This window comes from Lethenteron reissneri, chromosome 60 (genome assembly GCF_015708825.2).
Source record: "Lethenteron reissneri isolate LAM-NWPU_2019-01 chromosome 60, ASM1570882v1, whole genome shotgun sequence".
Classification (NCBI taxonomy): domain Eukaryota; kingdom Metazoa; phylum Chordata; class Hyperoartia; order Petromyzontiformes; family Petromyzontidae; genus Lethenteron; species Lethenteron reissneri.
This window is the reverse complement of record NC_083838.1, coordinates 2,979,701-2,994,169: the sequence shown is the minus strand read 5'-3', so window position 1 is coordinate 2,994,169 and position 14,469 is coordinate 2,979,701. Positions and strand designations below refer to the sequence as shown.

General features: G+C 47.0%; 1 protein-coding gene across 1 annotated transcript in view; it reads left to right on the top strand.

The window, feature by feature from the left end:
* The first annotated feature begins 6,084 nt into the window (after positions 1-6,084).
* The window catches only part of LOC133357948 (alpha-N-acetylgalactosaminide alpha-2,6-sialyltransferase 2-like), a 28,720-nt gene continuing 20,335 nt past the window's right edge, over positions 6,085-14,469 (top strand). The window contains exon 1 of the mRNA XM_061576154.1: positions 6,085-6,925. Within this exon, the coding sequence (XP_061432138.1) occupies positions 6,762-6,925 (164 nt within the window). The 5' untranslated portion in view covers positions 6,085-6,761. The remainder of the gene's footprint in view (positions 6,926-14,469) is intronic.

Sequence of the window (14,469 nt, the reverse complement as noted above, 5' to 3'; positions counted from 1 at the left end):
AACATCGCCTACTGGGGAGACAAAGGCGGCCGGGCGTGGTGAATCCAAGTCCCGGGCGGAGCCGGGTAGTAACAGCTTAGTACCTTAATTTGGAGCTTTCGTGACTGCAGGGATTACTCTTTGGTTCTTTCGGTAAAGTCACGTATAAAGATAAAATAATAAATTAAATAATAGTAGTATGCTATTATTTAATTTATCACGTATAAAGATAAAATAATAAATTAAATAATAGTAGTATGCTATTACTTAATTTATTATTTTATCTTTATACGTGACTTTACCGAAAGAACCATACTACCATTATTACATTTATTATTTTATCTTTATACGTGACTTTACCGAAAGAACCAAAGAGCTTAGTACCTAATAAATTAACTTGGGTGTGTCACTACCGTGTGGAGGGTTGTCTCGTGGGCAGCAGAGGGCAGCAGAGGGCAGTGCAGTACCAGCCAGCAGGCAGGGGTCGCAGCGCCCACAGCGGTGAGCAAGCGATCAGGCGTCCAAATGCGACTCGTCCCCAGGCTCCCCTATTCCTCCCCCACTACTTTCGTCTTCCTGCACCCCTCCGCCCACCATGCCCCACCTCGTGTTGGCACAACACCACCTCGTGTTGGCACAACACCACCCCGTGTTGGCACAACACCACCCCGTGTTGGCACAACACCACCCCGTGTTGGCACGATATCAACTCGTGTTGGTACAACACCACCTCGTGTTGGTACAACATTAACTTCAAGTTCATGTATTAGGTGTAGCCCTGTGAGCCATTCGGCTCTTGAATCGGGTGCAACCGCAAAAAACAAAAACATGAACAAGAAAACATATTAAAGTGACGATGTGACTAAGTGCAAACAGAAAATCCAAGAAAAGACAGCAAAATATTGCATAGAAGGCACCGTAGACCAACACTGTGTGCAAAAATGGGATGCAAGTCAAACAACAACAACCACAAGACAACTTAGATTAAGGCCATCAGTCTAACTCTGTACGACAACAAACAAACATGGCCAAACCAAAAAAACTTTCGAAAATCACCAAAATAAAGCCATAAAAACATCACCCCGTGTTGGCACAACGCGACGAACTCAGCACGGTTTCTTGTTTGTTTTCAAATTTAGGTGCGGAAAACCTGTAACAGTCTTTTTCCGGGGTTTTTTCTGCGGTTACCAATCATGCTTTTTTTTTGTTACACAATCGTGGTTTATTAATAAAAAAAAAATGCGCTAACCTACTGCACCACCGCTCCACAGCTTGTACACACGCAGAAATAGCACACGGGTACACCTCCATAATAGAGGTGTTTTGGGTTAGATTGGGTAAATATATATAAATGTGTCGTTTAAACCCGCCACCACCCGACACAGCCAACTAGTAAGGTTTGTCGCGTAAACAGAACGTGGCCAATTCGTCACTAGTACAGCACTAGTGTGTAATGTAGTGTGTAGTATAGTGTATAGTAGTGTATAGTGTAGTGTATAGTGTAGTGTATAGTAGTGTAGTGTATAGTGTAGTGTATAGTAGTGTATAGTGTAGTATACTAGTACAGCACACCGGTGTGTTGGAGAGCCAAGCCACAACATTTACAATCTGAGTACGACGTTTCGCCAGTAATTACAACTAGCTTCATCAGGCGACAGCCATATTTGTGGAGATTCCACCTGTTTCGTTCCTTATATAGAGGCGTAGATGTGGTGACCACGCTTCTGCAGTCTTGCACAATGTGGGGGGGGGGGGGGGGGGCGATTACTGAGTCTACGTACATGATGCATGTACATGATGCATGTACATGATGCGAGCCCTTTGAACGTGTCCTTCCTGTCTATTGTGTATTAAAATAGTCGTACCAACGGTAATCCCTATTGAAGTATGCTGCCCTATATAGGCATGCATTTAAATAATCTATTGTTTGAAGATTCGCTTCCACGCAGCACTAAGGCGGTAGCTATCCGAACGGTTAAAGCTATTTTTTATTTCTTTAAATTTCGATAGATTATCTAATTAGTTTTGGCCAGTAGTAGCTAGTTTTGCACAGAACTTAAACATTATCAAAATCAATTGAGTGTCCTTGTTGGCACGCGTGTTCTGCTACTGCTGACAGTTGTATTTGGGATAATTGAATATTTCTCTGATGTTCTTTCAAGTCTCGTGCTGACCATTCGTCCTGTTTGCCCCAACATGACATTTACCACACGTGCAATTAATCCTAGGACACACCTTCTGTTGATAGCTTCGGTAATACATCTTTAGTACCAGATATTAATTTCTGTATTTTATATACCGTGCCAAATCTTACTCGGATGTTTTGTTTTTCTAAACATCTGGCTAATTTATCAGTTACTCCCACAATGTACGGTATTTTAATTACTTGGGCACTTTCAATGCTCGTGTTATTTTATTTGGTTTTGGCATTCAATGCCCTGTTGATTTGTGCATCATTGTAACCGTTCATTTGCAGCGCTTCTTCAACATGTTGAATTTCACTTCTGACACTTTCTTAGCTCGATGAATGAGCGTCTTGATAAGAGCAGATTTCTGTGCAGGGTGATGGTGTGACTCTGCATTCAGATAGGCGCCGGTATGCGTTTTCTTTCGGTAAACACTGCGTGTTATGAAAATAGGGGGTTTCCCCTTTTATCTGGCAACAAAACATGTGTGAAGATGTTAAAACACAAAACTGTACTAGTATACTACACTATACACTACACTATACACTACTATACACTACACTACTATACACTACTATACACTACACTATACACTACACTACACACTACTATACACTACTATACACTACACTACTATACACTACTATACACTATACTATACACTACACTATACACTACTATACACTACGATACACTACACTACACACTACTATCCACTACACTATACACTACACACTACTATACACTACGATACACTACACTACACACTACTATTCACTACACTATACACTACACTATACACTACACTACACACTACTATACACTACTATACACTACACTACTATACACTATACTATACACTACACTATACACTACTATACACTACGATACACTACACTACACACTACTATTCACTACACTATACACTACACTACACACTACTATACACTACGATACACTACACTACACACTACTATTCACTACACTATACACTACACTATACACTACTATACACTACGATACACTACACTACACACTACTATTCACTACACTATACACTACACTACACACTAGTACTGTACTAGTGACGAATTGGCCACGTTCTGTTTACGTGACAACCCTTGCTAGTTGGCTGTGTCGGGTGGTGGCGGGTTTTAACGACACATTTTTTTTAATTACGCGATCTAACCCCAAATAAACCTCCGTTATGGATGACATTGATCGCGACAGCCTGCCACGTGTGACACGAACCGGGTACCCATTTGCGCATTGACCAAAAAAAGAGAAGTGCAGACGGGTGACCACTACTGAGACGTTGTTTGTTTAATTATCTGCTCGGAGATCTGCTTAGAGGTGGGCACAGCTGCTCGTTGCAACCGAGAGAACAGGAAAGACCGCTCATGGAATGTGAGGAATCTCCAAAGTGAGGCTGTGCCTGCATAAAGACAAAAGATCCCCACCCCCGTATAGGCTTAACATTCTTTTGGGGCAAGTGCGGTTTAGCGAGTATCACCCTAAGAAGGCCGGCACGGCACACGAGGGGGTGGCCAGCACCACGCTCAAGATAGTAACTTCCTCGCCTAGTATGCAGGAGGTCGTGGTACAGGTATTTTGGGTTAGATCGCTGTTAGAACGCGATCTAACGCAAACAAGAAACTGTATTATGGACGATATTGGTCGCAAAAGCCTACGTGTTAAACAGGAAGACGTGGGTTCGATCTGCTTTATATTTGGAGTTTGTGTGTATCTCTCTCATCATCATCACCACGGTGGCTAGGAGATGTTAACCCCCTCGCCTGGTATACAGGAGATCGTGGGTTCGACTCCGACCCTGACGCCTGCTGCTGTATGTTTGGAGTATGCACGCTACTCTCCCCGTGGTCGCGTGGATTTTTCTCCGGGGCCTCCGTTTCTTTCCCCTCCACATTTTTTGAATCACGCGTTTTCAGAGTACTTGGCTGTGACCAATCCCCACGCGATAAGCCACATCTTTGAGATGGCATTTTGTGGCCAGGTCGCTACTGAAAAGGAACTATATACAGGTCGGCGTGTCTTACCTGGTAACGTAAAAAATTGAATTAAAATTGATACAAAATAAAATAATAAAATCACGACGTTTCGGAGGCAACACAAGTCTCCGTCATCAGGTGGGACCGTCACAGTCAAATTTGCTGTGACTTTACCGAAAAAACTAAGAGTATGAATCCTTGCAGTCACGAAAGCTTCAAATCTAGAATTACCTGGTAACGTTTAACAACAAAAAAAAAACAATTTAGTTTACGCACCACACCTAGTACCCGTCTGAGGCTGAGTAGACCTAGGGGATGCCCAGGACCACGCTCAAAATATTCGCCACTGTTGTGGGTCGTGAGCGGGAATTGGAACTCGGTCCGTAGCGCAGCGCACTCACCGCCACACCACGGCGCACTCAACAATTGCCCGCGGTCAATTATTTTCGCCGCTTGCAACGGCGTGAGCCTCCAGCCAGCCACGAGGGGCCGCTACATTAATGGAAGTGAAAAGAGAGAGGGGGGGGTGGTTGGGCGAAATGAAAACATCGGAACGTCGGGCACTTTACGATCACCCCATTGTGATTTAAGGCGTGTCAATAACGCGCCGGCAGCGACGCGCCATCAACACAATCGTTGTTTTTGGCCACGTGTGTTTGCGTACGTGTGTCGAACTTCTTTCGCACCGTACGTAGCCAGCCGTGCTAATCGGGAGGTGCGCGCAGGGGGGCAAGGGGCGAACACATGATCGCACGTGTTATTATTCTTAACAATGGTCTCTTTTTTTTTTTAAAAAGGTCACTGTCATCGAGGAATGCGTTTTCGTTCTTTGTGCGCCCAGGCCGTCCATAGGGTCGGGAGAGGGGGGGGTACGGGGTACGAGGCGGCTCGGGGCAAACTTCACAGTGGGCCTCCTCCAAGGCTCCTCTCCCCCACCGCCCCCCAAAGCGCCTCCGTACGCACCACCATGAACGCACCAGGACTGTGTCTCGAACTCCCTCGATCCTGGCCGAGCTTGCCACCTTCTCCCGACTAACTGTACCCCGGCCGACCACCGGCAGCGGTCGGCGTGAGACGAGCAATTGCAGGGCCTGCGCCTTTATCTTTTTAAAATCCTTTATATTAAGTTCGCGTGCTTGATTGCTTGCTTGCTTAGGACCGTGCAAATCTTTCGGTCGTTTTTTAACCCACTTCCCGTGATCCAATCGAGCTGACATTTTCCACACAGACTCGTTTTGCGTGACAATTAATGTTCGTGACATTTAAAAAAAAAAATTTTTACACTTTTTAGGACAAAAAAATATATTTAATTACCAATTGCTTAATGGTGCAATGCAATCATCTGACCCATAGGTGGCAGCCATCTCAAGCCAGAGGACGAGAGGACTCTAGCCGCCACGCATATAAAGGATTTATAGTGAAAAACTTTGTTTTTACGGGTTTACTTATTTTCTTTCACGCGGCTTAGACGCTCGACTGTTCGCGGTCTCCGCCTCGTCCCATTATCCCATCTCCCGTGTCGTCTCACGCCCTCTCCACCCACCGACCCTGCATGACTTTTCTGTGCTTGCTATGCCTGTGGTGAGTGGGGGGTGGTGGGTGTGGTGGGGGGGTGGAGGGTGTGGTGGGGGGGTGGAGGGTGTGGTGGGGGGGTGGTGGTGGGGGGGTGGTGGGGGGGTGGTGGTGGGGGGGTGGTGGTGGGGGGTGCTGGTGGGGGGGTGGTGGTGGGGGGGGTGGTGGTGGGGGGGTGGTGGGGGGGTGGTGGTGGGGGGGTGGTGGGGGGGTGGTGGTGGGTGTGGTGGGGGGGTGGTGGGTGTGGTGGGGGGGTGGTGGGGTGTCGTAACACGGGTCGCGCGCATGAGACTGTCGTTCACCGCGGTCACCACGCACCATCCCAGCACAGCGGGCAGCGAATGTTTTTTTTTCCGGGCGAGGGCAATGGGGGGCTTTGCAAATGATCTCGGGCAGTTTTGAGTGTCTGTCCTTCGGATAATCCCCCCCACACACACACACCTACAACCAACTAGCACCACCACCACCAACACACACCTACAACCAACCACCACCACACACACACACACACCTACAACCAACCAGCACCGCCACACACACACAAACCTACAACCAACCACCACCACCACACACACCTACAACCAAGCACCACCACACACACACCTACAACCAACTAGCACCACCACCACACACACACCTACAACCAACCACCACCATACACACACACACCTACAACCAACCAGGACCTACAACCAACCAGGACCACCCCCACACACACACACATCTACAACCAACCACCACCACACACACACATCTACAACCAACCAGCACAACCACCACACACACACCTACAACCAACCACAACCACCACCGCACACGCCGGAGCAACGCTTACCTGACTTAGCGCAGCAACGTGGGGGGAGGGGGTGGAGTCATGCACAAATCCATTTTATGAGCGAGCTGAACTCTGGACCTATCCGACTCAAGGACGCGGCGGCGGTAGCATCGTCGTCATCATCATCATCGTCGTCGCCGTCTAACATCTTTAAAGCATTAGTTGCCTTCTATCGGCGCGATGAATCCGGCCGTAGCGAGACGCGCAGGAGGGAGTTCCGCCGTGCTGAGGCTCGCTCGTCTCCTCTTCCTCGTCGTGGCGTTCGTGGCGACGTTCATGCTGGGCAGCATCAGCCGCGACTACACACAGAGCGACCTGGGTCACGAGCAGAGATCCGCCTGCAGGTAAGGTGGCTGCTACGGTGACAAAGATTTACCATCACCACCCCCATCACCATCGCCACCCCCATCACCATCGCCACCACCACCACCCCCATCACCCCCCCCCCCCCCATCACCACCATCACACAGAGACCCGTAGACTCGCACAGAGACCCATAGACTCACACAGAGACCCATAGACTCACATATTGACCCATAGACCCATACCGAGACCCATATACTGTACTTACATATTGACCCATAGACTCATACAGAGACCTGTAGGCTCATACAGAGACCTTTAGACTCGCACAAAGACCCATAGGCTCATACAGAGATCCATAGACTGACATAGAGACCCATTTATTAAGAACTGCTTCTGTATGTTTAGTGGCGTTGTCCTTCCAACGCATTTGCGGTGAACACGGTTGGCTACGTGCGGTGCGAAAAAAAGTCCAGCATGCAGTACAGACATACGTGTGGCAATGTCGCCTCTGACAACAGAGCTGCTAGATCGGTGGACTTTGATTTTGATCTTAATATTGGCACAAGAAAGGCAGGTGAAAGGCAAACACGGTATAAAGGTTGAGGTTGGAACACAACGGCGGCTTATACGAAAACCACACCTTAAAAAAGAATAATGTATATACAAAGCATACTATTTACAATTAAACATGTAAACTTAGTGTTTAAAAAAAACATTTTTTTGCGTGCGTATGTGTGCGTGAGAGAGCGGTGGTGGAGTGGTTAGCGCTACGCTGCGCTACGAACCCGGCGACCCGAGTTCAATTCCTGCTCTTGGCCAACACCGGTGACGATGATCTGAACCGGTCCTGGGCCTTCCTCTTGATCGACTCAGCCTCAAATGAGTACCTGGTGCGGTGTGTAGTAAACATCGCCACCGGGGAGACAAAGTTGGTCGGGCGTGGTTCTGGCCACCCACCCCCACTTGCCCAGTGCTGTCAGTAGCGGCACCTGATGAAGGCCCGAACGGCACGCGAGGGGGTGGGTGGCCAGCAACCACGCCCGGCCGCCTTTGTCTCCCTCGTGGCGATGTTTACACACACAGTACCAGGTACTCATTTGAGGCATAGTCGACCTAGGGGAGGCCCTGGATTGATTTAGATAATCGTCACTGGTGTTGTCTCCACTCCCACTCCACCACCCCCACACCACCACCACACCACCACCACACCATCACCACCACACTACTACTCTCACACCACCACCACCACCACCACACTACCACCACCACACTACTACTCTCACACCACCACCACACTACCCCCACACCACCACCATCACCACACTACTACTCTCACACCACCACCACCACCACACCACCACCATCACCACACTACTACTCTCACACCACCACCACCACCACACTACCACCACCACCACCATCACCACACTACTACTCTCACACCACCACCACCACCACACTACCACCACACCACCACCATCACCACACTACTACTCTCACACCACCACCACCACACTACTACTCTCACACCACCACCACCACACTACCACCACACCACCACCACCACCACCACACTACCACCACACCACCACCATCACCACACTACCACTCCCACACCACCACCAACACCACACTACCACCACCACACCACCACCACCACCACACTACCACCACACCACCACCAACACCACACTACCACTCACACACCACCACCAACACCACACTACCGATGTGTTGGAGAGCAGAGCCACAGTATTTAGTGATCAGATTGTAAATCATTAGACCTCCTTTGCCAGTACCATTAACCACAATACTTGCAGTCAAAATGCAAACAAAAAACACACTCTGATAATATATGCATTGTCCTTGAAACTGATTGGGCCACACCAAGAGACAGCTTTCTTTGGTGTGGACCAATCAGTTTCAAGGACAATGCATATATTATCATAGTATGTTTTTTGTTTGCATTTCGACTGCAAGTATTGTGGTTAAAGCAGACATGATTCCTTGTAAAAAGGTTTCAGTTTTGTTGCCAGAAAAAAGTGGAAAACCCCTATTATTACAGATGGTAAATGTTGTGGCTTTGCTCTCCAACACACCGCTGTGCTGTACTAGTATACTACACTATACACTACACTACTATACACTACACTACTATACACTACACTACTATACACTACACTACTATACACTACACTACTATACACTGCTGTACACTACACTATACACTACACACTACACTACACTACTATACACTACTATACACTACACTATACACTACACTATACACTACACTATACACTAGTGCTGTACTAGTAACAAATCGTCACGTTCTGTTCACGTGACCACATTTAACTTGTTGGCTGTGTCGGGTGGTGGCGGGTTTAACGACACATTCATTTATTTACGCGATCTAAACCCACCCCCCCCCCCCAAAAAAAAAAAAAAACCTGCCTCATGGGTGATATTGCTCGCGACATTTCCACCGCAAAATCGCTCGATTCGGATTTAAGACCGCGGCAGCAGCAAACATAACACCACCACCCCACCCCTCTCTCTTCTGTTGCAACCAAACGCCTCCGGCGGGTGACACTCCCGCAATTCGAGACACAGGCATCATTCCGTCTCGACGCGTCTCTTCATCGGCCGCTTGAAGCAGAAAAACCACCCTCCGAGTGGAAATGCGCAGACACCGACGGATCTTCTGCAATGCGGAAACAACCCCAAACCAACCCAACTTCGCATATCCCACGCGGGGGCCAAATGTGCCCCCCCCCCACCAATTGGCCACGAAAACGTGCATAGCACTCATGGACGCTGCCACGCTCTGATGGAAGCTGGCGGTGAGTTGCGTGTGGGGTGGGTTGGGGGGTTATTGAGTTCACGAGTGCTTGGAGGTGTTGATTACGACCCGGGCAGGTGCAGTGTTTTAACTTATTTGCAGACTGCGTGTGGTGTGTGTGCGAGGTGCGTTGCGTGTGTGTGTAGTGGTTAGCGCGCTGCGCTACGAACCCAGACAGCCGGGTTCGATTCCCGCTCACGGCCAACACCGGTGGAGATGATTTGAACCGGTCCTGGGCCTCCCCTAGGTCGACTCGGCCTCAAATGAGAACCCCGGTGCGATGTGTAAACATCGCTACTGGGGAGACAAAGGCGGCCGGGCGTGGTGCTGGCCACCCTCCCCCTCGTGTGCCGTGCCGGCCTTCGTAGCTGCTACCTGCTAACAGCACTTGCCCCGACAGCCTAAAAGCTACACGGGGGGAGTGCGTGTGTGCGTGTGTTTGTTCTACGCGAATAGTCTTTGTCATATTTGTTGTTTATTTTTGAAACTTAATCCTCGTGGTTCCGGGGCAGTGTCGTTTGGCAAGTGGATTTGCGTTTTTTTTTAACTAAAACGCGATTATTGGTACTGCTTTTGTGGAGATGGCGGAAGCAGTCGTGAACTGCCGGATTAGACTAAACGAGTTTTTAGCTACGTGACTTTACCGAAAAAAAACAAAGAGTATGGACCCTTGTAGTCACGAAAACATCACATATAGAATTAAACACATTTTCCTTCACCAGGTAATACCCCACTGAGCAATGTATTCATTTTTTAAATCCCTTATATTAAGTTCGCTTGCTTGCTTGCTTACGACCGTGCAAATCTTTCGGTCGTTTTTTAACCCACTTACCGTGATCCAATGGAGCTGACATTTTCCACACAGACTCGTTGTGCGAGACAATTAATGTTCGTGAAAATTTTTTTCAAAAATTTTACACTGTTTAGGGAAAACAAATTAAACATTTAATTACCAATTGCTTAATACTGGCAGACAATCATCTGACCCATAGGTGGCAGCCATCTCAAGCCAGAGGACGAGAGGACTCTAGCCGCCACGCATATAAAGGATTTATAGTGAAAAACTTTGTTTTTGCGCGTTATACTTGTTCAGACCTCGCTAATGATAGCTCAACGAAGTGGGCTCATCCTTCATGTGGACATTTACTGTATAGCAGCCGAATACTCGAAACCTGCAATTTACAGGGATTTCATGCTTCATTATCTACATGACCTGGTGATCGTGAAATCTTGGATTTTTGCTGTACAGCTACCTAGGCTGACGCACAATGGATCCCTCTTGCGAATTGGCTGGGTAGCTGACTACACTGGACTTTCCGTATAACAAATAAAACATTGATTGATTGATGGCCTTTAACGGCATTTAGACCGAACAAATCCAGTAGGTATGAAGACTTTGACTTAAAGCTTTCGTGGCAGCAGGAATTCATATTCTTTGGGTCTTGCTGTAAAGTCATGTCGATAGGTTCAAAGAAAATAACGAAAAAATAACAAAAAACTACAACGTTTCGATCGCAGCACAAGCGGGGTCGTCTTCTATCTACGCGACTTTACCGAACGTCCCAAAGAATATGTCGTAGTTTCTTGTTTGTTTTATTTTTAATTAATTTGAACCTATCTACAGTACGTGATTTTACCGAAAGACCCAAAGAATATGTCGTAGTTTTTTGTTTGTTTCATTTTTAATTAATTTGAACCCATCTACGTGACTTTACCGAAAGACCCACAGAATACTTCGGGAGTTCGTTTCACGTGGGAGGGTGGTGGGTAATGCACTCTCGTAGTCGCTACTGCTGCTACTGCTGCTGCCACTGTTGCTACTGCTGCTACTGATACTGCTGCTACCGCTACTGCTGCTGCTACTACTGCTGCTGCTACTGCTAGTGCTGCTACTGCTGCTGCTATTGCTGCTACTGCTGCTACTACCGCTGCTGCCGCTGCTGCTACTACTGCTGCCGCTGCTGCTACTACTGCTGCTGCTACTGCTGCTGCTACTGCTACTACCGCTGCTGCTGCTACCGCTGCTGCTGCTACTGCTGCTGCTTCGGTTTTACTGTCCGACTTGTTTCGTCTTGCTCCTGCTTTGACGGCCGCCGCGCGAGGCCTCGGGGATGAAATTCCGAACCGGGGGGATGTTTTTGCCGTCGCGAGCACCGATGGCAGAGGAATTTAGCCGACGGCCGAGAGACGACAGGAGAGGCGATTGCTGTAACTAAACTCTTTGACAATAATATTTACGATGTTTTTTTTGTTACCAAGGTATGGGCCCCGCAGAGCTACGTTGCTCTTTCACAGAAGGGACCAAAATATAGCCCGACGAATTTGCTTATCGAGTGGAAATTTACTGCAGTCGTAAAGTCTAATCGTACGGTGTTGATTAAAAAAAAATCGGAGGACCCGGAAAAAAATCTACGAGACCTGCAAACGTCCAAAATACAGCAGTCGCCAGGGTCGGGATCGAACCCACGAATCTCCTGTATACCAGGCGAGATAGTTACCATCTCCTAGCCACCGTGATGATGATGAGATAGAGAGACGCAGACTCCAAATATACAGCAGTCACCAGGGTCGGGATCGAACCCACGAATCTCCTGTATACCAGGCGAGGTAGTTACCATCTCCTAGCCACCGTGATGATGATGAGATAGAGAGACGCAGACTCCAAATATACAGCAGCAGGCGTCAGGGTAGGGATCGAACCCACGACCTCCTGTACACCAGGCGAGGTAGTTACCATCTCCTAGCCACCATGATGATGATGCGATAGAGAGACGCAGACTCCAAATATAGAGCAGGCGCCAAGATAGGGATCGAACCCACGGCCTCCTGTATACCAGGCGAGGTAGTTAACATCTCCTAGCCACCGTGATGATGATGATGAGATAGAGAGACGCATACTCCAAATATAGAGCAGGTGCCAGGGTAGGAATCGAACCCACGGCCTCCTGTACACCAGGCGAGGTAGTTAACATCTCCGAGCCACAGTGACGCCCTATCCTCGGCGACACTGTCCCAAACCCTGAACTCTCCCCCGTAGCTTCACAACCTAGCTGGTGACGCGGGCCAGTCGACTCTGGTTCTCCGATTTGCCTCGAGCAGCCTCCTCCTCATCATCCGGCGAAGTCGTCTCTGGGACGAGACGAGCTGAACATCGCTTCCCCGTCGCGGGATTCACTCCCTCCTCCTCCGCCGTGCCACGCCTCACAAGAGTTCTGACTTAAAATTTTCGTGACTGCAGGAATTCATATTCTTTGGTTCTTTAGGTAAAGTCACGTAGATAGAACATAATAAAACAAAAATTAAATGACCGCATGTGTTGCGACCGAAACGTTGTGAGTTTTGGTTTTCCATTATATATTTTTTTATTTTCTATCTCAGTGACTTTACCAAAAGAAGCAAAGAATACCGCACTGAGTCTCAAGACTCGTTATCCGCCGGAGGGTCCTGCCAGGTTTTCACAGTGCAGTGTGGATGTTCTTGTGTGTAATCCAAAGCCGTAGCCATGGAGTCAACATTGGGGGGGACCAAATCTTCCAGGGTGTCTGGGGGTCCCAACCCAGAAAAATATCTAAATTTGAAAACTAATTTCCTGGCTAAAATATTAAAAAAATTCACTAACACATGGGAGGGACTTTTTAGTATTTTTTTTACAATAATGTATAATAGTGTATTGTATTATATTGCTCTGTTTTTACTTTTTTTACCATTTCTTCTTTCATTGTATATAATGGCAGAGATTAGGGATTAATAAATTACAACCATCACAACCACAATCATGTAAACAGAAATCTATGCATGAAGACAAGTCCAGATATTGTGGCCAAGGTTTAGCAAATAGTTTTTTTTTTATATAGCATTGCAATTTTTTTTATAGCAATATATTGGGGCGGACATTTTGAGCATATTTGAATATTGGGGGGGATGTGTGCAGTAGTGTAGTGTATAGTGTAGTGTATAGTATATAGTAGTGTACAGTGTATAGTAGTGTAGAGTAGAACCCCTCTTAACGATGATTCCTGTTAACGACAGGCCTCTATAGAGCCGAATATGTAGTGTATAGTGTATTCGTGTAGTAGTGTATCGTATAGTGTAGTGTATAGTGTAGTGTAGAATATATAGTAGTGTACAGTGTATAGTAGTGCAGAGTAGAACCCCTCTTAACGATGATTCCTGTTAACGACAGGCCTCTATAGAGCCGAATATGTAGTGTATAGTGTATTCATGTAGTAGTGTAGTATATAGTGTAGTGTAGAGTATATAGTAGTGTACAGTGTATAGTAGTGTAGAGTAGAACCCCTCTTAACAACCATTCCCCTGTTAACGACGGGTGAGTGTAGGTATAGTAAATATTAATTAATGTATTTATTAATCATGTTTCTTCTAATATTATGTGTTTTACAATGTTGTTAGTATCTTTCTATATTAACATCCATTGTTTAAATATCATGAAGTTCGGTTTTTGGGTGAAAAAGGGTCACTTTCGATGCCATTGAAACAAATTAAGACTTTAACGTGTATTTCCTAGATTCGCACAACGACCAAATCACTTAACGAACGGTTTCATGGAATCATTTACCGTCGTTAAGTGTGGTTCTTCTCGATATACCATCGGAGTTTTGGCCAATTAACGACCGTTTAAAAACAAGAAACAACAGCAACTTACAGATATTTCTAGATTTGAAGTTTTCGTGACCGCAGATGTTTGTGTACGTCACGTATCTTCTTGGTTCTTTCGGTAAA